This window comes from Ammospiza caudacuta, chromosome 7, assembly GCF_027887145.1.
Source record: "Ammospiza caudacuta isolate bAmmCau1 chromosome 7, bAmmCau1.pri, whole genome shotgun sequence".
NCBI classification, from domain to species: Eukaryota; Metazoa; Chordata; class Aves; order Passeriformes; family Passerellidae; genus Ammospiza; species Ammospiza caudacuta.
The window spans coordinates 43,755,923-43,779,828 of record NC_080599.1 but is presented as its reverse complement, the minus strand read 5'-3'; the positions used below and the strand labels follow the sequence as shown (position 1 = coordinate 43,779,828).

Sequence of the window (23,906 nt, the reverse complement as noted above, 5' to 3'; positions counted from 1 at the left end):
CACGGACAGACGGACAGGCTGCCAATCAGCCAGCACGCGCCGTCCCTCCGCTGCCGGGGCTCCAGCACAGGATTATACATGGGGTTTTTAAAAAGAAATCAAAAATTCCCAGGGAAAATATATTTAAAAAAAAAAAAAAAAAGCCGTCTCCCCCCCGCCTCTGCCCTGCTGAGAAGCAGCTCTGCGATGGCGGCTGGAAAGCGAAGCCGTAAGTGTTGCGCGTGCCATCTGCTCCGCTTGGATCGCGGCAGCGCCTGGAGCCGGCGCAGCCTTGTGGGAAAGGGGGGGCACCAGTGAAGATAGGGTCCCCCTGCCCCCAATTCCTCCCTGCTGGGCTCCTCCAGGTCAGCTTGGAGCCCACGCTGGTGGGTGTGAGCCCCAGCCCGTGGTGCTTGGAGCTGTCCCGTGGATGTAGGATGTGCGCCTCTCCCTCTCTGGGTCATCCAGAGGTGTGGAGGTGCTTGTGGGGTGGGATGAGTTGTGTGGAAGGGAATGGCAGGTTTTGGTGAGTTTAGGAATCAAAAAAAAAAACTATCCCCATATGAATGTGGATTCAACCCTCTAGGATCTGCTTGACTCCCCTTCTCAATCTGCTTCTTCCTAGTAGCCATCCTGTTCGACTTAGAAATCGCCCTACTCTTCCCGCTACCATGAGCCACCCAACCACAGTCTCCTACCTCCACCCTGACCTGAACCTCCTCACTTATCCTCCTCCTTAGCTTAGGACTAGTGTATGAATGAATCCAAGGTGGGTAAGAATGAGCAGAGTAACAGAAAGTCAGTCTGACTAACTGGGGTGGGAGCACCTGCTGGCACAGGGTGCTCTGTGGCCTAGGGCGCGTCCGGGGACCTCGGGGGTTTGCTGTCATGAGAGCAGCTCAGCAGGACACATCTGCTCCTCCCAAGGGGGATACCAAAGGAAAGCTCCTTCCCCAATAAGGAAAAAGTATATGCTGTCTCTAAAAAGAAAGAAATGTGTCTATTTGTGGGTTTGCTATGGGAGCATCTCTAGTGTGGGTTCCCACACAAGTTCCTCTGCTGGCTCTTCAGCTGGAGCCACCAGAGCAGTTGGGTTTCTCTCTGCTTTACCAATTTTTACAAAACTGGTATTTTTTTGAGTCTCCCCAGTGGGTCAAGCCAACAGAAATGGGATGCAGAGTGAACCCAGGTTTTCTCCCTCAATAGGCAGCCCTGTCCTCAGCAGCTGTGTCTGGGGTTCATGCTGGGGTGTGGGTGGTTGGCTTGTCCAGGGGGTAGCCAAGAGATGAATATTCCCAGGGTGTGTGATACCCAATCTGGGAGATTAGTTTTGACTGCAGGGACAGCAACTGTGGAGCCCTGACCTACCCCTTGGCTTGGCTCCACCAGCAGCAGTTCTGGTCTGTGGATGTTTGTCACACATGCCATATATAGGGGGTGTGTGTATATATATATATATATATATATGTATGATTTGCTGATTGAGATTAAACCACATTAAGCACCATATATCTTGCTCATACCTCTGCCCCAGTGGGATGGGGGGCAGGAGGGGAAAGTAAAACCCATGGATTTTGATAGGAGTAGTTTATTAATTGAAATAAAGTACAATAATAGGAATGAAAAGGGACATGATAGAAAGAGAGAATTAAAATATAAAAACAGGTAACTGATGCTACCTATATAATTCCTCACCACCTACTGGCTAATGCCCAGCCTGTCCCCAAGCTTCCTGGCCAAATTTTCCCAGTTTATACACTGGATATGACATTCTGTGGCATGGAGTAACCCTTTGGCCAGTTTGTGTCAGCTCTCCTGGCCATTCTCCCTCGTGGTTTCTTGTGCACCTCCTCACTGGCACAACATGGGAAGCTGCAAAGTCCTTGACTTGGAGTAAGCACTACTTAGCAACAGCAAAAACACCAGTGTGTTATCAGCGTTGTTCTCATACTGAATCCATAACACAGCACTGTACCAGCTACTAGGAACAAAATTAACTCTATCCCAGACACAACCAGGACAATGCAATATTTTTTTTTTTGTATTAGAGGTTTGCTTGCAGAACCTGGGGAAGATGCCTGGTGCTTTCCCCTCCTCCCTTCCCATGCAAATGGAATTGCTCCTCTTCTCCTGCTGACAGAAAAGGCAGTGGTGGTGGGAGTGGGTTGAGCTTGTGGAGAAGGGATAACACTCTCCAAACAAAACCAGAGGGCTTGTGAGGAGAAATGGGAAGCTGAGGGAGGGTAGAAATGTCTGAGGAGGGGGCTGCAGAAGGCTTTTGGTCTTGCTGGGTTTGGGGCAGGGTGGAAGGATCCCAGCTCAGTGTTTTCCCGCACTTGTTCCCAGCTGGTGAGCATGGTCAGACCTTCACAGGGTTTCTAGGGTTCAGCAGTGGCTGGAGTTAAACCTTGTTAGAGCCCAGCCCTTTGTTGGGGAACCCCTTGGGAGCCCCAGTTCAGCCCCATGGAGATGAGTTGGCTCACCAGCCATCCATGAAACGCTGCCATGCCCACGCTGTGCTGGCTCTGCAGAGCTGCCCACAGCCTTCAGCCCTCCCACCTCACCAGTGGCCACTTGCAGGGGCTGGGCTGACCCCACCTGGGGGCCAGGTGCCCCCCAAAGCCACTCTCACTCCTCAGCTGGACAGGAGAGAGGAAACACCATGAAAGGCCCATGGATCGGATAAGGACAGGGGAACATCACCCACAGGCAAAACTGACTCAACTTGAGTAAAAATTAATTTATTTATTGCCAATCAAATCAGAAAATTATAATGAGAAATGCAAACTAAATCTTAAAAAGCTTCCCCCTACCCTGCTCTTCTTTCTGGGCCCAACTTCACTCCTGGGTTTCTCTCCCTCCTTTCCACCAACAGCTCCAGGGGACAGGGAATGGGGCTGTGGTCAGTTCATCACAGTTGTCTCTGCTGCTCCTTCCTCCTCAGGAGAGGACTCCTCCCACTCTTCCCCTGCTCCAACGTGGGGTTTGTTCCACAAGAAAGTCCTCCACAAAATTCTCCAACATGGGTCCTTCTCCCAGGCTGCAGTTCTTCCCAATCTGCTCTATTGTGGGTCCCTTCCATGGGGTCACAGCCTGCTTTGGGCATCCCCCTGCTCCAGTGTGGGGTTCCCCATGGGCTGCAGGAGGGTCTCAGCTCCACTGTGGAGCTCCATGGGCTGCAGGAGGGTCTCAGCTCCACCATGGAGCTCCATGGGCTGCAGGAGGGTCTCAGCTCCACCATGGAGCTCCATGGGCTGCAGGAGGGTCTCAGGTCCACCGTGGAGCTCCATGGGCTGCAGGAGGGTCTTGGCTCCACCATGGAGCTCCATGGGCTGTAGGAGGGTCTTGGCTCCACCATGGAGCTCCATGGGCTGTAGGAGGTTCTCGGCTCTACCATGGAGCTCCGTGGGCTGCAGGGGGGTCTCGGCTCTACCATGGAGCTCCGTGGGCTGTAGGAGGATCTCAGCTCCACCACAGAGCTCCATGGGCTGCAGGGGCGTCTCGGCTCCACCATGGAGCTCCATGGGCTGTAGGAGGGTCTCAGCTCCACCATGGAGCTCCATGGGCTGCAGGAGGGTCTCAGCTCCACCATGGAGCTCCACGGGCTGCAGGGCCACACCATGGTCTGCACCGCAGCCTGCAGGGGAATCTCTGTTCTGGTACCTGGAGCACCTCCTCCCCCTCCTTCCCCACTGACCTTGGGGTCTGCAGGGTTGCTGCTTTCATGTTCTCACTCCTCTCTGCTCTGTCTGCAGTTGCTTCTGCACAATAAGTTTTCTCCCTTCTTAAATACATTATTCTAGAGCCCAACACATTGCAAGTAGCTCAAAGTGCTGCACTTCGGTGGCTACCCCTGAGCCCAGCGTTCAGAAATTCATTAATTGGGCTGGAACAATTATTTTTGGCTTTTGCAGAGGGAAGGTCTATAAATAATCACCCTGCGAGCCTGTGCAGTGACTTTGCAGCCTCTCTTGGGGGGGGTGTGTTGGGGTTTTTATTTTTTTTTTCCCTTGCTGCTGTCCGACTGGCTTTTTCTTGGCTGCCGAGAGTGGGAGACTTATCTGCAGAAAATGGCATTTGAGTTGATTAAAGCAGCTCCTGCCATTGGCCCAGAGTGCCAAACTTTGTGCAGAAACGGTTGCGCTTTCTGAGAAACCGCCCCGGGAAGCTGCTGGGGACAGGGAGGAGGAGGAGGACAGGAGGAAGGCTTCCCCAGGCTCAGGGAAGGCAAACAAAGCACAAGACAAAGGATGTGGGGGAATCTTAGCAAGGAGGGATTGCCAGGCAGAGAGGGGTGGTGGTGGTGGGCACGCTGCTGTGCTTGTACTGCTCCACCACCAGCAGCTTGCACTGCCCTCACACTGAGGGGTTTTGGAGCTTGGGGAGCTGGGTTTGAGCCAGACACTGATCCAGAGGTGGAAGCCTCTGCATCCCAGCGCCTGCCCCTCAAGCTCACCCATCCAGTACCTTTGGGAGCCAAACCACAGCAGCCTCAGCAGAAGCAAACAGCATCTAGTACACCTTCTTTTGTAAGCCCTCTGTCGCATCTAAAATAAATTTGCATGTAAATTGACAGGCTGATTTTAATGTCTCCTGGCTATAGAGCACTGAAGGGCCAGGCTTCCCTTGTAGGTGGGCATGTGGCATGGCGCCCATGCTTGCTGGGCTCTGGTGTGGTGGCACAGAGCCATTCCAGGGCGGAGGTGGCAGAGGCATGGGGTGGCTGCTTGCACAGAAGCAGAAACTTAGTATTTCCTTTAAAAAAAAAAAAAAAAACCAGCAGATTTTTTAAAGGATTGAGACTCAATGAAGGGCTGAGAATGGCCAACACAGGACAGCAGACTGGGTTTTCCTGTAGGGAAGCTGCTCTGTGCCAGGCTGCTGGACACCAGGGCCCACTCAATGCCCTGCGTTTGCAGGAGCACATCCCACATCTCTGCCCTTGCCTGGCAGCAGTTCAAACACATTCCCATCGTTGGTATGGGTTGCCGTAGACAACAGCCACGAGCCACTGATGTCTTGGAGAGTGTCCCTTTGGCCAGAGCACCCCTTGGTACCTGGATTTGGGGAGCACTGCTGGAGCTGGAGCCAGTGTGAGGATGTGTTTAGGAGCATTTCGGGAAAGGCTGCCAGAGCAGAGCATCTCCCGAGCAGTCTCGCCGTGGCAGCTTTCCTTCGTCATCCATTATTTATTTGATCCTCTGCAAAACAAATTCGCTCCTCGGCACTGATTCTGATGACGGTGCTCATTTTACAAAAGAGGTAAAAGGAGCTGGTTTTGTTCCCAGTCTGAAAGACTTGAACAAAAAGGTGTTTCCTGCCGCCTTCTCTCCCGTACCAGTGAGATAAATCTGCAGAGTTTTAGCGTGGTGGTGAAAATTTTGGAATCTCAAGTAGCAAAACATCGAGCAGTGCTCTCCCTGTTGATCCCCATCTTTCCTGGACTTCCAAGGGTGTTTGCTGTGACAGGATAGGAGGAACCAAGATGCTGAACTCACCTCATAGCTCACAGCTGAAGGTTTCTGGAGGGCATGGCTGTGTGTCCAGGGAGAAAGGGGAAAAGGTGCATCTCCTCCCTGTGTGTGTTCTATGGGTGCACAGAAGAGTTTATGCTTGGGGCTTGGAGCCAGTGGGGTGGTTTCAGAGGCTGTTTGGGGATGTCCACAGTCACACCAGTGGCCGAGCCAGCTCTAACCAAACAAGCTGGAGCAGTGGGCTGAGCGCCGGGCCGGGAAGTTTGGAGGGAGGAGACGGCGCGTCGGAGCCGCGTTCGTCAGGATGGAAATAACTGTCAGCCCCGTTCAATCTGTCGCCTTGTTCCCGGGGGACAATTGCAAAACAGGATTACTGGTACTTAAAAATTCATAGAAAACGTTTCTTATCACAACGTCATAATTGTTATGACTCAGAAGAGTAGAATTGCCATTTTCCTGTGCCTTTCCCCCCCCCCCCCCTTTCACTTTTGTTGCATACCCAGTCCCTTGCTGCAGCTGCGGGATCGTCGGCAAGGGGGAAAGAAAGAAAGAAAAAAAACAAACCGGGGCGATGCTTTATTTTATGCTAACTGCAGCATTTGACTTGAAAATGATGTCCCACTGGGTCCCGTGGTCAGCGTATTACGGCGTGATGGATGGCTGTCAGAGCGGCCCTGGCTGGCAGATTGCGATGGGTGGAGGAGAACAGATGCCCGGTGACTTCAGGGGCTTTAGCAGAGCCCAGGACTGAAGAGTGGAAAACAAAAGCAGATGGGAGAGCTCTGCTTGGGCTAACTATTCTTCTCCGGCCACGTGTCGGGGAGGGAGGCTCGTGGGGCGGCCGTGTCCCTTCTGTGCTGTTCCTCTGTGGGGAGCCGGGCCTGCTGAAGGCCTGGGTGAACCCCACTTGACCTGGGGCCTGAGCCTGTGTGCACACCATCCCTGCAGATCTGGAAAGGGCGACCTTTCAGCCCTGTGGAAGAGCAGATTGCGCTCCATTTGATGGTTCTTGTTAACCCTTGGCCCTGCTGATGGATCCTGGGCAGGCTCTGGGGGCTGCCCTGTCGGAGGGTGTCTGCCCGTGTGTTTTGTGCTCTACCTGGCATTTGTCTTTGGAGTTGGACCCTGTGAGTTTGAGTGGTGCTGTTCTTGCAAGAGCCTGTTCTCAACTAAACCCTTTGCAGATGCTGCTCTGCAGCCCCTCATCTATTCCGCGTCCCTCCTGCAAACTTTCCTCTAATTTCTACCCCATCAAAGGGTTTAGAAAAGAACCTGCTTTGCCCCATTTTGCTTCTCACATCTCTATTTCCTCATCTTTTACCCCTTCACTTTGTTCCTACCCCTCTTGCCCATCCAAACTTGGGCAGGTGGCTGCTGCCTTCCCAACTGGCATTTGCTGGGGATTGCAGGGTTAATGGTGAAATTAAATTTCTCTGCTGTTTTTAAATTAATTGAATCATCAGCGTGGGTAACGGGAAACAGTGGTATCATAATGTATTTGATATGGGTCTTTAAGTCAGCATTTGCTGTGAGATCTGGAGCACTAGATCTTGGTGGAGGCGATGGCTAACTGATATATTGCAGTTATGGCCACAGTACAAAGGCTCCTGCTATGTCTTAAAACGTTCAGGTCATGAAGTTGAGTTGGTTTATGATATGGCTGTTTTCCCTGCGTGCTTCCCACGGTGCTCCTCGATCATACTGGGAAAAACCCTGCAGCTGGCAGAGGCCAGCAGTGCTCCTGGATTGTGCCTCACACGTCTGTGAGGATGCCCTTTTGGGTGGCAGAGGAGCATTGGGGTTTTGCTCCTAGGAGTCTCTAAAGTTTTTTCTGCTGGAGGAAGCAGACACAGGGGAAAACATGTTTTTCCTCAGAGAAAACTTGGGATGATTTGCAGCATCATCTGGCCTTTCCTTGGTGGCCCTGGTGTGGCTTCTGGACCTGCCTTAGAGAAAAGCTGTCCAGGCTGAGGGCCAGCATCCTCATGTGATGTCCCCATCATGCTGGGGACAAAACTGCTAGCAGGCCATTGTATGGGCTCACTTGTTCTTTACCTGGTCCAGCTTGGTGGGACTGCATCACAGTGTGGTCCTTTGTGGTAGACGGTGGCAGAGGGCTGGTGTTAATTAAAAAGTGGAAAAAAGTAAAGTTTTACTGTATGTATTGTGGAGCTGCCTGCAGGTTTCCACCTATGAGGGGTTCCTACATCCTATCCCAGCAGCTGTAACAGGCAGGATGAGAGGAAATGACCTCAAGTTGCACCAGAGGAGGCTTAGATTGGATATTAGGAAAAATTTCTTCACTGGAAAGCTTGTCACAAAGCATTGGAACAGGCTGCCCTGGGCGGTGATGGAGTCACCATCCCTGGAGGGATTGAAAAGCTGTGTAGATGTGGTCCTTGGGGACGTGGTTTAGTGGTGGGCTTGGCAGTCCTGGGGGAACGTTTGGACTCGATGTTCTTAGAGGACTTTTCTGCCATAAATGATTCCGTGATTCCCTCTCGTCAGCAACTTCCTCCAGAGATGCCAATTGTATGGATGACCCCAGAGTGCACCTACGGCCACGTCAGCAGCACTGCCTTCCACAGCCAAAATCTCAAGGCTGCTTAACCAACTGAAACCTCTCAGAAGCTGCCTTGATATGAATATTGATCTCCACATTTAACTCTGCTTTGCCCAGTTGATATTGCCCAGGCTGGTGGCTTGGAGGACGAGCGGGCTACAGGATGCACAGCTGGATTTTGGAGCAGGGTTTGGTGGGACACACCAAAAACCTCAGGGCTGAAGAGCCTGTTTAGTGCACTAGTTCAGATTTTGTGTAAAGACTTGCTTATTATTTCTGCTAGTTATGTCTCTAATGAGGTGAGACGTGCCATATGTTGTCCATAGGGAGGGAGCGCCGCAGGTGGGGTCGGGGCTGGCCTGGTGGGTAGTTGTTACACAGAAGAGCCTGAAACTGCCTCAAAAACTCAGATTTGGTGAGCCAAGATTGCAGCTGATCCGTCTGTGCCATGGGCATTGGTGCCATGTCACGTCTCAGAGCCATCTACAAACTGGCAGCACCTTCTTGCTCTTCATCCACTGTCGTTCTCCAGTTCCCATCAGTTTTATCCTTCCTTTCCTTCTTCCCTTCTCTTACCCTCAACAGGTTTTTGCTTCAAAACAAAGTGGTTTTGGGGCTGAGCCCAACCACGCAGCTCCTTTGCCTGCTCACAGGAGTGGCAGCCCTGATCTGAGCAGCCCAGGCTGCTCTCTGAGCAGAAGTTTGAAACTAAACCATAGCAGGGTAAAGAAATATTAATTGGTGAGCCCTGAGCTTAATTTGGACTCTTCCATTTATCAGGGCTCTTCTGTTTAAACAATTGTTGGAGCCATAAACCAGAAGCCCTTAATTATGGCTAATTATTTTCTGAATCTATATGGAAGCTCCTCAACATGAGGGCTCCTCTGAACTGCACTGGTTGCGTGTTCAGGCATCATCCAGCCTGCATGTCCGTAATAAAATCAGAGGCAGAAGTGTCAGGAGTTGCCTCCAGCCCGGCAGGAGCCTGCTGCCTGCAGTTTCCTTAAACCCAGGGGTCGGGGCAGGCTTGGAGGCTCCCTGGGCAGGCAGCTGGGGACCCGAGGGCAGGCAGGAGCAAGACAGGAGCTGTTTAGGACATGGACTTTAAACTCTCTGGCATTTGGGGTTTGTTTAAAAACCAGCTAGGTAAATATTTGTGAAGCGGTTGGGATCCGGCTGCGGGGTCAGGCGCTGTGCGCAGCCCTGCGGGCTGGCCTGGCCTCCTGTGCATCCCGTCCTTCCCACGGCAGGGGCCATGTCCACCCTCAGCCCTGCCCAGGGGATGGTGGAGGCACTGCAGGGCACTTGGCAGCATCACTTGGGCCACGTTTCTGTAGGGTGTGGAGTAAAAATGGGTGCTTACTGGAGTGTACCAGTGTGATGCTTCAGTGGGACGTGTTTAGAGCAGGTCTCCTGGCAAGGCTGCACTGTGCATCCCTTCTGTGCCATCCAGGCTACTTCTGGGGGTTGGTGGTGCCTTTTCCTGATGAACCTGAAGCTCCTGCCCTGTGCAGGGAGGAGGCTGCTGGGGGGGATCCTGCTGGGGACCCCCAGTACGTGTTAGGGCAGGCAGGATGGCACAGCAGGAATGGCAGGGCAAGGATGGCACAGCAAGGATAGTGTGGCAGGGATGGCACAGCACGAATGGCAGGGCAGGAGGATGGCATGACAAGGATGGCAGGGTGAGAGGATGTCACAGCGAGGGTGGCAGGGCAGGAGGATGGCAGCACCGGGGGAACAGTCCAGGCTGCCTGTACACAGCAGCTGTCAGCGCTGCTGCCTTCACCCGCCCGGCTCCAGCCTCTTCCTCGTGGCACAGATGGTTTTAACACTTTCCTGGGCCTTTTTTTTCTATAATTAACTCTTGTTTGCAAGTGGGAAGACACTTCTTTCCTTTTGGCAGAGCCATCAAACTCTCCTCGGCGGTGTGCTTTTTTAAAGCCATCGTGTATCTATCCCCCAACTGCAGTCTGTTGTTTTTACCAGGCTCTTTTAAGGCACTGGGCTGCCCCCCCTTTTTCTCCCCCCCTTGCTCTTGCCCGGAGGTAAAATCCGCAGGGATTGCAGGCGGAGGAGGCCCCAGCAGCTCCGGCAGGGGAGTTAACAATCCGGCCAAGGCCATACAAAAGCCGGTGCCCGGGGAGGGGGGAACGTGGAGGGGCCCCTTCCCTGCCCCAGGAGCCTTTGAACCCCCCTGCTCCCAGCTTTGTGCGGCTTAGCAGGGTGCTGCCTGCACAAAGGCCCCTCGTCCCTCCTGTCAGCTCCGTGCTGCAGCTGGGAAGGGTTTTCCCAGGAGAGGCTGCATCCCATGGAAAGCCTGGTGGGTGCTGGGGGCTGCTGTGGTGGGTGCTGTGTCCCAGTGGGATGAGGGCAGGGAGGAACTCCAAATAGCCCTGGAGCTTCAGCAGTGCTTGGGAATCTGCAGCGTGGGCAGGGCTGGGGGTTCTCTCCAGCCTTTACAAAGACCTAGAAAAATTTACTGGAATACTGTGGGATATCCTCTGCTTTTTTGGGGAGCTCGGGGTCTGCCTGTAGCTCCCTGTGGGGTTTAGGGGGTTTTGCTCTCAGGGAGGTGAGGCTGCAGCAGCTCTCAGAGCCGGAAAGTGTTGGGATGCTCAGCTTTGGGGACTGAGGATGGTCAGCATCACAAGCTGGTAGGAATGTCACCGAGGAGAGGAGGGTGCTGGCAGGGCTGTGCCGCCAGTGTCATGCCTGGGTTTGTGTCAGGGTGGTGCAAGAGCAGCTCTGACTGTGGGGAGCGAAGGAGATGTTCTCTCCTGTGGATATCAAATGGTGGATATAAGACAAAAGAGAAAAAGCCTATCAGGAAGTCTCCACCAGCAATTTGTGGCCATGACCACCGTGCCTGTGCTGCCTGCACTCCCCATCCCGGTCCATCCCCTGAACTCCACTCTCTGCCTCTGTGGCCAGGTGTTTCCCAGCACTGCCAGTCTAAACAAGACGTTGCAGTGATGCTCAGCTCTCTCACATCGCTCCCTCCCCCTCTCTGCTGTCTCAAAGCCCGGGGCTCTTTTTTTTTTCCCTTTTTTTTTCCCCTTGCTCTCCAGACTTTAAGTTTTCCTGCCTCACGTACCAGTTTATTGCTGGGTCAGGGGGCAGGGGTTTGCACGCTGGTTTTATAGGGTCCCTCCAGAGCTGCCTTCAAAAAGCTCCCAGTTCATAAATGGGGGGTTTGTATTAACCACTGTGTTTTGACAGGGAGAGCTGCTCGTAGAAGAGAAATAATTAATGTTTTGCAAGCTTTAAGGGCGATGTGGTTTGGAGTTGCATCTAACAAAACCGCTCTGTGCAGAAAACAGTGATTTTTTTTTTTAAACCTGTGTTTTTATCAGAAATCCTCCCCTATCCCAATGTGCACCTTGTCAGTTGTGCAACCCCAGGAGGACTTTTCCATGGGGAAGTCCTGCAGCTCAGCTGTGCCTGGATCACCAGTGCCAGCAACACCAAAGCAATGCAGGGAGCTGGTGTTAAGGTAAATAAAACATGAGGCCACTTTGGAGTGGTGTTCCCAATCCCCAGGTTAAGGCAGGGAGAGGCAGAGGAGCAGGAAGGGAGGTGGTGTGGTGAATTCCCTCTTACCCCATGGATGTGTGCCTCTCCTCCTCCAGAACATGCTGAAATGGTTAAAATGTCTCTTCCTGTTCACCCTCCCCCTCCCAAGAAATCCCAGCTTGCCAGGGGAGATCTGCACCCCCTCCAAGCTAGCTTAGCCCCTGGCTTTTTTTGGCAGTGGAGAAAGCCACCAGTTCTTGGGAACAACACTGAATTACACAGTGGCTTACGTCAGATTTACTCCTCCTGTCCTTTGCTCTAGCTGCTCTATTAATTTTGATATGCCTTGAGCAATTATCAAACCTGGGAAACACTATTTTTGGGGGGCAGCACCTACAAATAACTGCAATAAACCCTGCTGTTGAAAAGGGGGAGGGAGCGCCAGACATGGGGCTGTGCTTGCCTGGATTTTGAGTGTTTCAATGTGAATTTTCTTGAGAAACCATGTGTGTAGAGTGGCTGGGGAATCTCTCAGGAGTCTGGAGGTGGAATCACACCCTTTCCCCACCCATACAGCACTTTTGAGGTCCAAAGCATTACCCCCAGGGGCACAGAGGGTGCGAAGGGGCAGCCTTGGAGCAGGTTTGGGATGAGGGCTCCATATGGCTGGAAGGGATTAGCCTGGGGGATTAGATGAGTGGAGAGGAGGGGAAAGTTGCTGCAATCCCCCCTCCCCAAAAATCCTCATCTCTGACCCCTGGCAGATGCACAGAGATGATTTCTGGGGACGATTAGCGCTGCTCTGGGTTTGTCTGTGCCCCTGGAGGCACAGCTGGGTGTCGGTGCTGCCCGGGTGAAGCTGTGCCATGGCCTGGGCTGGGATCCTGGGCTGGCAGGTGCTGAGGAAAGCTGGGATTGGGATTTTCTTCCTGCCACCGCCTCACACCCACATCCTGCACCTTGCCTGGTGCTTGATTTCCAGCCTGAGCTGCTTGCTCAAGCTTTCAGCTTGCCTGGAAAGAGTATCAGTGGTGCTCAGTCCGTGCTGCCCAGGGATGGATGAGCCCAGGACACAGCACTTGGGAAGTTGTGTGTGTTGTAACCTTGTTGGTGGCCATGCCCTGCTTGGGGAGGGTCACCCCCACTGCTGTGGGATGTGGGGATGCAGGGTGGTGTTCTGCAGCTCCAAACCGGGCAGGGAAACACTTCAGGGATCCATTGCTGCACAGCAAAACACTGCAGGGATGCCAGGATGCAAGATGTTTCATGGCTCCTTTCCTAAGGCAGGGTGTCGGTGACAAGGTCTGCATGGAGGGCAGAATATTTTCACCATTTTTCAGTCATCACCCTGGAAATGGTGGGAATCACGCCAGTCAAGGCATGATGGCTTTTCTCCATCATCACTCAGTCACAAAACCCATCTTGCTTGGGATTGGGGTTTGCCAGCAGCTTTCCTCGTGGTGCTCCAGTGTTGCTGTCCCAGCAATGGCTCCTTGAGAACTGGATTGGCTCTTGGAGTACAACTGCAGCCTCATGAAGGATGTCTAAACCCTTTGCTGGCTTCTTGGGATGAATCAAGGGTGCAGAAACATGGAGGGTTGGTTAGTCATGGCAGTGCTCCCAGGAGGGTGGGCCCTAGAGGGTGGGTTTTATTTGGATAGTGAAAAGGAGAAAAGCCCACAGGCATCGTTAGTGAGCACAGCAGTGCTCAGATGTGCTCTGAGTCCATCCATCCCAGTGGATTCAGGGCTCTGAAGGGCTGCCCCAGGTCTGGCTGCTCCCGTGCAAAGTCCACTGCCTTCCTCCCATCCTCCTCGCCAGGGTTTATAGGATGTGCTGGACTTTGTCCCCGTGCAGCCAGTCACAGCCCTGGGTTAAGTTCAGCTGCCACCTCCAACTCAGTTTAAGGCATTTCCACTCCTCCAACAGCATTTTTCATGGAAGATGCTGTGCAGAGAAGGCGCCACAAAGCACCATCAAACATCAACAGAGCCAACACTGATTTCTTTTTTGTTAACCTGCCGCTTTGTTAGAGAAAGGAATTTTTTTCCTTTTTTTTTTTTTTTTTTTTCTTATTTTTAAAATTATTTCTTTTTTTAAGGGCTGGCTGTGGTAAAACTTCACAGATCAGCAGGCAAATCCATCAGGGGCCAGCGTGAGCGGGGCTGGATGCTTGGCTGCCTCTGTGGGTGCACAGAACCCAGGAAAGGTTACGGCTCTGCTGGGGCAGCGCCGCCGTCACCTCTCACGGGGCTCAGGCTGGCTTTGTGTGAGCACATGAAGATGGTGGCCACGAGCTCCTTGTCAGGGACAGGCAGATGGTGTTCACCTGCTCCGGACCAACTTCTTTTGCCCTTTTGCCTTTGGTGTCGGGGAATAATGCCGGGGCAGCTGCTCGCAGTAAAATAGGCTTAAGCAAATGGGATATTTTGGCATTCAAGTGCACGACAAGAATGGGAGTATTTGCATTAATTCTCTCCTCTCTTCCCCTGCGGCGGGAGAGGATGGAGAAAACTGGGATGTTTTCCCGTGGGGTGAAGCCAGGGCCTGGTCTTCTCTGGTTGGATTGGGGGTGGGAAGTGCTGGATGCTGTGCTGGGGTTTCAGTGGTCCATCCCACAGCATCCAGCTGCCCAGACAATGGAAAAGGATGGTTTTTCCTGGGAGGTCACGGTGTTTCCTGCTGCACTGCAAAGGCAGTTGCAGGGAAAGGGGGTCTGACCCTCTTCCCTGGATTCGGATGAGGTTTAGTTACCAGACATCACTGACTCCCCATGCAAACTCACAGCTTGTTTTGTGTCATTTTTGATTGCAAAGAGCAAATTATGAGATCGACTGGCTGAAACACAAGGTGGCAAAAACTAAAAAAAAAAAAAAAAAAAAAAAAAAAAAAATTGAAAAATATATTTGTATTCTGCACCCATCTTTAATGGCGAAATTGCTGCCAGGCTGTGGATGCCTTTGGGATGTTTTGCCACTGGGATTGGCAATATCCTCATTAGTTGTCAGTAAATCCTTTGGACAAGTTAAAACTAGTTTCCTTCAAATGCACGTGGTGCAGTGGCGTGGCATTTTTCTAAAGTCACGAGTTATTATTATTTTTCCTTCTTGAATTGGATTACCAATTTAAATCTAGCTTTTCTTACAACCCCTTCCAAAATGCACGTGGCAGTTTCAATCTGGAGGAAGGCAGAGGAGCAGAGAGCAGCAGGCACTGGGAAGCAGAAGTCCAGCTGCCAACACCAGCAGCCTCCCTGCACCTCATCACCACATCATTACTAGTTTTTGAGAGGGTAGGCAGTATTTTCCTTAATCCAGCCTTTTCAAAGGCTGGTAAAACCAAGTCAGAGAGGACTTGATTTTAGCTGTGATGCTTAAGGGAAGGATGGAGGGTGAGCTGGTGCACATGGCACTGAGCATCCAGTCATGCAATCCCACACAGTTACACCCCAGAAACTGCAGCAATGGAGCAAGGGACGTCACTGGGAGTGAAGAGCTGTGGAACTTGAAACCATCACATCTTCATAGTGAACTCCAGGAAATTACCTCTCCCAGCAGCTTTGCTTGCTGGGAACACTTCCCTTTTGGTTCAGGGACTGTGATTTTTTTTTAAATCTGAAATTAATCTGTGGGCTTTCCATAAAATCTTGTGTGGGTACATCAGGAGCACATTTGGGTGGAACCACTGAGTGAAGAAGGGAATGCAGGTTGTTGGTGCAAGGAGCTGCTGGGTGTCCCTCACAGAGCTGAGCTTCCCACACTGATAGATGAGCAGTAGATTAATAGTCCTAAGCAATTGCATTATCTAATGAAAATTTTATATAATTATTTTATATAACTTTTTTGGCAGGTAGACCCTGAAATGGATGGTATTGATTGCTGGAAAAGAGCCTGGCCTGTCTGTTGCTGGAATTACTAGATGAGAATTGATAGTAATTAATACCTGTGTATTTACAGCATTTTCCAGGGTGCTAATTGCACGGGACCCATTTAAGCTGTTTGGCAGTGGGGAGGGCTCATACACTGGTTCTCATACACTGGTTTTAAGGTGTAGCTGGACTTGGATCTTGTGAAGGGAAGATGCTGGCAGTGGGACCATCAGCTTCACCTTCACTCCAAGCCAGGGATAGGGCCCACTCCATGGCAAAGCATCCCTAAATACCAGGATTGGGGTGAATCTCTACACCCATCCACATGGTGTGAAGCCCTGAAGTGCTGCAAAGCCCTTCCTGAGTCAGGAGAAGCACTTCCAGCAAGCCCAGCCTCACTTCCCACAAGTTTCCCTTTCCAAACCTCCCCGTGCACACGCGTGTGCAAAACCTAATTGCATTTATTCTATTTTACACCTCCCGAGCTTATCCCCCCTCCCCTGCTCTCCACCCCCCCTTTAATTCGGTCGCTGTGAAATTTTTGCAGCCCTGCCAAGTTATTTCCTTGGGATATATTTAGAGAAAGCCAGCTCAGCAGAGCGCGCTGGGTGTTTGTGGAAGGATGTTTGTAAATGTTAGCAGGAACGCTGGCGGGCTGGCAGAGCAGATGTCCGCGAGATGCTACCAAGAGCCTTATTTACAAACTTGTAAATGACTGAAGGGGTTTCCTTCCCGGGGATAAGGGGGACGCCGACTTAAGAGATTAAAATCCTATTGTTTCATGGCCGGAGCTGCTGTCTCAGATTATCCTTTACAAGGGAGGGGAAAAAGAAAACCAACAAAAAAACCGTATTAGCTTGAGACACCATTCAACTGTTGTGCCTTTTTTTTAATGATTTAGGGTTTTTTTAAAGGCTCAAGGAAAATATGGGGCTGGGGGTTGTTTCTTTCTCCATAAAGGAGAGGGGAAAAGTTGCCGAGCGTGGCTGCTGCTGACCAGGGTGTGTGCTGGAGCTTTGTGTGCCAGGCAGCTCACAGGTGATGGATTTAAAATAAGCACAAAAAGCTTGTGCTGTTGTAGAAGTATAATTAAGCTGAACTTGTGTGCACAGCGTGGTGTCCTATGGGAGCACAGCAATGGCTTTTGGGTGGTTTGGTGATACTGCTATGAGCCCCATTTAATCTGTTTTGGGGTTTTTTTATATCTTGGGAATACACAAAGCTTCAACCCAGCGTTCTTTTACCTTTTCTTACCCTAAAATAAACCAAAGCTGGTTTGTTTTGTCTTCTGGAGCATCCAGCCAGGTGGAGAAAGCGGGATGGACTCTGGCATACCCTAACTGGTGAGCACAGTGTGTCCCAAAAACGCTGAGCCCACCTGAGAGGCTCTGCAGGCACCATGGTGTTGAGGTGGGTGCCACAGTGGGTGCCCGCTGCTGGCACATGGGTTGGCAGTCTCACTCTCAGAACCTGCAGCAGGCTGGTGTTGTATTTATTTTGGTGCACGTTGACAGAACACAGTCCCTGTGGAGGGGACTGATGGGGGACAGGATCTGAGGGCTGGGTCCAGAGGAAGCGGGCGGCGTGTCGTCCTCCCTGGCGTTAATCGGGTTACTCTGAGGTGTGGGAGGGTTCTATTATTAAATTTAAAACCTGGCTATATAAGATGAAGGCAGCTTTAACGAGATGAAAAGGCTTAACTGGAGTCCAATTAAATTCCGTATTACCTGTTTACGCAGCCTGCTTAAGTCCTGACCCGCACGCTGGTTTCTTCTTTAGGCTCCAAAGCCTGTGCTCTAGGCAAAAAAATAAAATCAAAGGAGACAGATACCAGATCACCAGCATGGCCTGAGCACCCCCGCATGCTCCTACCAGAGGCAGCTGCCCTCAAGCCTTGTGCTGCTCCCACAGTGGCTGCAAGGTGTGAGGTGCAGCCAAAATCCTCTGGTCCACTCTTCTGGAGAGGAGAGAGGGCAAAAACAGCTGGAGCTCAAAAAGGAAATACCCAGCCATCCTTAGTTTGGTTTTAGGTCTTTGCCATGAAGATACTTTTGCTTTCCCCATCTCACTGCTGGGTTGATGTGGGCAGTGCCTGGCCAAGCAGCCAGTGCTGGTGGTGCTTCTCACAAATGGAGCATCCTCTCTTTTCCCTTGCACCACTCTTGGCATGTTATTTTTATTAAAAATAAGTGTTTGGTGAAAGGCAGCATGGGATGCTGGGGCAAGCTGCTCTCCTGGAGTGTGTGGTGAGGACACCAGTTTGCATTTAATGGCAGAGTTACTACCACCAGTTGGAACCTGTTTTTCATAGATGGTTCATAGGAACCACTGCTGGTGTTGGTGAAGCTTGGCAGGTTTGGGTGGTGGTGAGCTGGGTCTTGGCTGTCATAATGGTGACACTGAGAGCCTTGCAGGAAGGGGTGCAGTGCCTTAGCCCACCTTCAGGCTGCTCTTCAAAGTCCACAAATTGCGGGGATGATGAGGAAGAATCCCTTGCAGCAGCCCCATGTGTGGGCAACACATCCAGAAATCTCCCTGGCTTCCCAAACCCCCTCTCGTAGGGTGCTGCCTTTTATTACCCAGTTACCTAGGAGCTGGGGGCACACAGGTTCTGGCAGTGAGGGTGATTTCACCCCACCTGCTCTGGTTTCATAACTGAGCCCCCAAACCCCGTTGGGCCCTCGCTGGTGCCTCCCAGCCGCGCTGAGGCCTAGTGCGCAGGGCGGGGGGCAGGAAACGGCTCGCCGCACCCTGCGCGCTGCAAACGCCCAGCACAGACCTCAGCCCTGCTGTAAAGAAAGTAAATAAATAAAAGCACTGGACCGCAGCTCCTCCCAGGGCTGGGGGACAGCGGAGGTGAGCCGTGCTCCCGGCCTGGGAAAGCAGATTGGGGTGACATCAAAGTGTGGCAGGGATGCGCCAGCGGCTGTGGGGCAGCCATGCCGCTGCTTCTTGCCTGCTGCTCTTCAGCTCAGTTAATACAGCTGAATAACCTGGTTTCTCCTGGAGGATTAAGTTAAGAAAACAAGATGGTTTTAATAGCCCTTTTACATCCTGTGTAGATTGTAGCTGAAGACCCTAACCAGCTTTGTAGCCCAGCCAGACAGCGCATCTTCTCTTTTTTTCCCCGTTTTCCATAACCCGATGCCAGTGGTCCTGCGCAAGTGGGCTCCTATCGATAATTCAAGTGCCCAGCTCCTGGCTGTGCTGTTTTGTCCGATTTCCATTGCCTCCTGACCTCCATCCTTCTTTATTTGCAAAGCTATACTCGCAGGCAGCGGTAATAAATCAATTAATGACTCTGATGAATCGTTTAATGGCTGACAAAATAACACTACAGTCAACAGCTTGGATCTCTACAGCAGTACCAGAAGATGCTGGTTGACTCAGGGTAGGGAGACGAAACAGAGACTGTTAGCTCAATTAGTGCAATTAGTGTGCGATTTAAAGGCTTAGACGGCATCTGCTGGCGTACCAGGCCGGTGTGTTAACTGAGAGCTTCGCTTTGGAAGCGAAACACGGTGATCCAGATTGTCATCATTCCACTGGCTTCCACCAAAAAAAGAGGGAAAAATACCGACGTGTGTGGCAGGGAATTAAAAATACATATGTGTGTTTGTGTATATAGCTATGCATGTGCGCCCCAGGAACGCATATATATATTGATTTCCAACATGGGAAAAATTTGCCATCTTACAAAAGGTAAATAAGCTGGCCTGCCAGCATTGCCAGAGATCTCCTGGCTCATTTCTGGCAGTGGTTTCCGTGTGTTTCAGTGGAAGGAAATTCAGGGTGTCACGTGCCAATGGTGACCTTTGTGTGGCTGATGTGCATCTAGTTCAGTTCCAGCTTGGATGTGGTGGCACAGCAGTTCCATGCCCATTTTCTGCCAGCTTCCATGGCAACTGCACATTGTCTGTACCTTCACCAGGGAGGTTCGATGGGTTTTAGATGTTCACCTAAGGAAAGAGCTTTGGAAAGCAAACTGCAACCAAGAGTCCCTAAAAAGAGATTCTGGAACAAAATGTTGAAAATAAACCATGTGGGAGGAGCTGTGTGGCCAAAAAAGCCCTGGAAATGGGTGCTGGAAAGCCCTTGGGTTTGTACACTGACCCTTAGGGTTTGGATGCTCACCCTTGAGGTTTGGAAAAGTTGTTCCTGCTGTCTTTTTTTGCCTTTTTTTCTTTCATTTCTGGCATGCCCAAGTGCTTTACAGAGCTGCTCCAGCCACAGCTGCGCTCCCATCGCTTCACCAGGGCTAAAGGTGCCTCAGTATTTACCTTAGCAGCGGTGATGGGGAGGGGAATAAAAAAAGAAATAAAATGTCACTTCGCAGCCTTGTAAATCATTCATCAAGGGCTGACCAATTTGGCTCTCATCCTACAATATGCTCAGGGTACTTGCGGGTTTTTAATTACCAAGTTCTGCCAAGCGCCACATGTGCGAGGAACTTTAAATTCCCGTTTACGCCGCAAAGGCATAGGTGAGGTTTCAGGGTGTTTAACACGGAAAAATACTCTGTGGTTTTGTGGAAAAATGGGCATTTGCTTCAAGATTTTCTTTGGCTTCTCTTCAGTTCTCCCTCTGCTCCCTGTTGCAGAAGGGAGGAGAAGAGCAGCGTCCTTTTCCCCCCAGATCCCCAAATCCACATTCCTCCTCACTTCCCACCACTTTGGGATCCATTTCGCTTTGGGAGATTCCCCAAGCAAAGGATTATAGTGTGCTGGAAATCTCTTGAAACCATAAAATATCACCTTGGCAGCTTTATTGCAGCGCTTGCCGCCTTGGGAGAGAAGCGTTTTGCGTGATAGAGGGTTTAATAAAGGAAATTCCAAATGGGCTCGCTGCAGTTTGGGGCTCAGTCTTATATATTTTTGCATTAAGAACCGTCATCTGCTTTGCAGAGAAACTGCAATATGTTCATGGCCTTGGATTAAGATTTGGTTTTACTTTTATAGCTGACCCACTTGGGGGGATGGAGGGAGGGGGAGAAGTGGGTTCACTCCCTCTCCCATCTATTTTTGCTGCCGTCTGATGTATAAAAAGAGCCTGGAATGGGCAGGCTTATTTTTCCTGCCAGGACTTTTTTTTTTTTTTTTTTTTTTTTATTAACTGTAAAAACACTCAGATCTGGCCTTTGCTGCTGGTGCCTGGCTGTTCAGGATGCCTTGTTCAGGGGCAGGGGAGGGAGTGTGGCGTGGGGTGTTCCTGGGGGTGCAGGACCCTGTAGCCTCAGGGGGAATTGGTTATTTCATTAAGGGAGGCTCTTACTGGGGAATCAGCCTCCACTGTTGTCTGTGACACTTGCAGCTCTGAGATGCTGGGGTAGGAGAACCAACCCCTCATCTGGCGTGGTCCTGGCCTTCATCCCACATCCTGCACGCCAGCTCCTGCTGAAGAGGATGGTGAGGGGCACGAGGGATGCCCTGGGAAGGCACCAGGCAATGATTAGTCTGGTGCTCCCCTGCCTCTGCAAGGCTTTCTGGTCAGGAATAGCAGGATTGCCAACCAAACATGGGGATCCCATCTTGGCAATCCTTAGTCCTTAGTGATAATCCTTAATTTTGCAGGCTGCCCTGACAGCCTGGCTTCCCCCTGTGCTCACATCTTGTGGTTGTTGCTGCATTGGAGCCAGGGCTGGCTCGGCTGCAGTTGGGACGTGGGGTTTGTTGGGTGAAACCAAGCCTGAGCAGGCTCACATGTACCCCATCTCCTCATTGGATTTCCTCAGTGGAAAGTTTTTCCACTATGGTTTTAGGTGGGTACATCCCTCATAAAAATTGGTGGAGGGAGTAGTTCAGTGGTCCAAATCCAATTAACACCACTTAGGGCACAAAGGGGTGCCTTTGTAACTGCCCTGTGACTGGAATGGGGTCACTTGGTGTTGGGCAAACTGGGATGCACTTGGATAGCACAGGTACTGCTCCTTTCTGACAGGAATGTGTCACCAGCAGTGGCTTTTGGAGAAAGATCTTTTTCTTATATTTTCCTTCAGAGTAGGAGCTTCCTATCACACTGATGCTTTCCCAGAAGTGAATAAATGCAAATAGGAATGCTGAGAGGCGTGAGTGGGGTGTCCAGGTACCCCATGTCTGTCCCTGTCCCTCCTTTTTGGGGCTGGTGACTCATTCTAGGGAGGCAGGAGGGGGAATGTGAATCCACAGGTTGAATGCAATGAATTTGGAAATTAATAATAAAGCCTTGAATTGCTGGTGAGGTCAGGGAAGCATAATTTTCAAAGGACAGGGCTAAACCAGCAAGCATGGTGGGGAGGTGGGAGGAGAAGCATTTTAAAGCTTTCAAACAGCTTCTGCCTAAAATTACACTTGGTGGATTAACAAGACTCAGTGCCTGGGTAAATGAACAAACAAACCCCAGAATCATCTCCAGGTTCTGTGTGGCCATCTCCTCGGTGGGCGAGTCACAGAGGCCGGTGTCCCTCCAGCTGCCAGCATCCTGCTCAGGGCTCTGGGGACACCAGGCAGATGGACTCAGTGGGATGTGGCAGGAGAGGTGGCATTTCTAACATGCTTTTGTCATAACTCTGACCATGTTTGCCCTGGTTTTGTTCCCCACAGAGTGCAGCTGCTGCCCCGAGTCCCGTGCTTGGAAACATTCCCCCGAATGACGGGATGCCCGGGGGCCCCATCCCGCCCGGGTTCTTCCAGGTAGGCTGTGCCTCCTCCTGCTGCTCCCTCCCCTCCAACCACGCACGTGTTTGCTTTTGCTCTGGGTGTCAGTGCTGTCCTGCCTGTGTTTTGTTGTTTTTTTTCCCCCAAGAAGATGCTAGGAAAGCAGCATGCCTGCACAGCTGACCTGTCTAGGAATAACTTGTGTTCTGCTGTCCTTCCACGTTTGCTTTCTATCTTTTGTGGCCTTAAAGCAAATTCCTTTTTTGCTCGAAGAGGTTACTGTGTATTTACAACCAATGTTTTTTTTCCAAAGCTGCTTGGTTTGTGTTTGGGTTGGGATTGTATTTGTTCTCCAGTCCTAACAGACGTGTGTAATTGAAAACATTCTGGATTTTGATTCCTGAAACTTTTTCCCCCTCCTCTGGTTAACCACTTGATTTTTTCCAAATGCAATCACTGAATGCATTAACAAACCCTGGCTGCGGCTGCAGGCGGGAGTGGGCTCCAGCCAAATCCCTGAATGCCGGGGAGGCACCTTGTAAGCAAATACCCAGCAAAGTCCCCAAAGTCCCCTCGCTCCTTCCTTATCCCACAACAAGCTCTGGCAGAGGAGGGGGTAACATGTTTGGAGTGGTGCTGACAGACAGGATATCACCAAGCACAAAGAAAAGGAGTTTTCAAACCTTGAACCTTGAGGGTTTTTCCTCAAGGAATCTCTTTGCCCAGAGTGAGCTGCACTGGTTTGCAGCAACATAAGCTTTCGGTGCTTTAAAACCCTCCTGCTTGAGGATGAAACACTTGTTCGTGTAAAAAATGGGATAAGAGTTGAAAGGAATATTTGTTTTGGCAAGCTGGGCTTTTTTTAATCTGGGCTTGTGATTTGTATATGGGAGAACTTCTCAGGCAGTAGACAGGCGAGCTCGATAAGGAGCTTGTGATTTATTGTGGCGATATCTGAGCCCGATATCAGCGATTACATTTGTGTGGGAAGGGGGAAGGAGGGTCCTGTCTTTTTTTTTTTTTTTTTTTTTTTTTTTTTTTTTTTTTTTTTTGAGAGAGAGAGAGAGAGAGAAAGAGAGATCCCATTTCCTGAACATGCTTCTGACAAAGTAAGAATATCTGATATTGGTGGGGAACCCTAAAACAGGCGAGCCTTGCAGCAGCGCTCGGGGCCGGGGGTGAAGCCAACGGCGGAGATGCGATCTCGCAGGTCAGAGCTGCTGCCAGCAATCCCAGTGCCAAGCTGCCGCTTCCAACAAATGTCTCTCCAAAACGTCCTGATCTCGCCCCGCAGTGAAGCTGACTGTCCTCTGGGGCTTCTGCTTCACGCCGAGCTGCGAGGGCTGCAAAACTGGCAGGAATTTAGGGCAAGGCGTCGAGAGGATGGGTTGGCTTTCCCAGAGTGGGAATGGTGAGGGAGAGGAGTCACATCTCTCCAGACTTTTACTGTTCGTGCTGCCGTCTCGACTCTTCCTGTTGACAGCCTCCAAGCTGTCCCCCCTTCTTTCCTCTGTGCCCTCCTGTAGCACTTCTGCACTGAGGGTCTGATTCAGGAGCAAACAGCCCATCTTAGCTCCCTGCCTCCCGTGCAGCTGGCACAGGAACCACTTGGGTAGGGGGTGGCTCAGAAACAGGAGTGGATCCTGAAACCCCAGACAATGTAATAACACCAAGACAGGTTATGCTGCCCATCCCCAGCACTGCCAGAAGGAAGAGAGGAAGGGTGCTGGTGCATATGGCTCACATGTGACATCTCAAGAGCCTGCCTTTCCTGAAAGCCCTCCAACATCTGGTTTCTCCTCCCAGCCCTCGGGATGGAAAGCAGAAGAAAAATCCCACCTTTTAACACAGTCTGAACATCGCCTCCATGAAAGGCT

At 51.2% G+C, this 23,906-nt stretch overlaps 1 protein-coding gene across 2 annotated transcripts in view; it reads left to right on the top strand.

The window, feature by feature from the left end:
* The window catches only part of SSBP3 (single stranded DNA binding protein 3), a 54,153-nt gene that overhangs the window by 15,034 nt on the left and 15,213 nt on the right, over positions 1-23,906 (top strand). For both annotated transcript variants that reach the window (XM_058808714.1, XM_058808713.1), the window contains exon 5: positions 21,976-22,065. In XM_058808714.1, the coding sequence (XP_058664697.1) occupies positions 21,976-22,065 (90 nt within the window). The remainder of the gene's footprint in view (positions 1-21,975; positions 22,066-23,906) is intronic.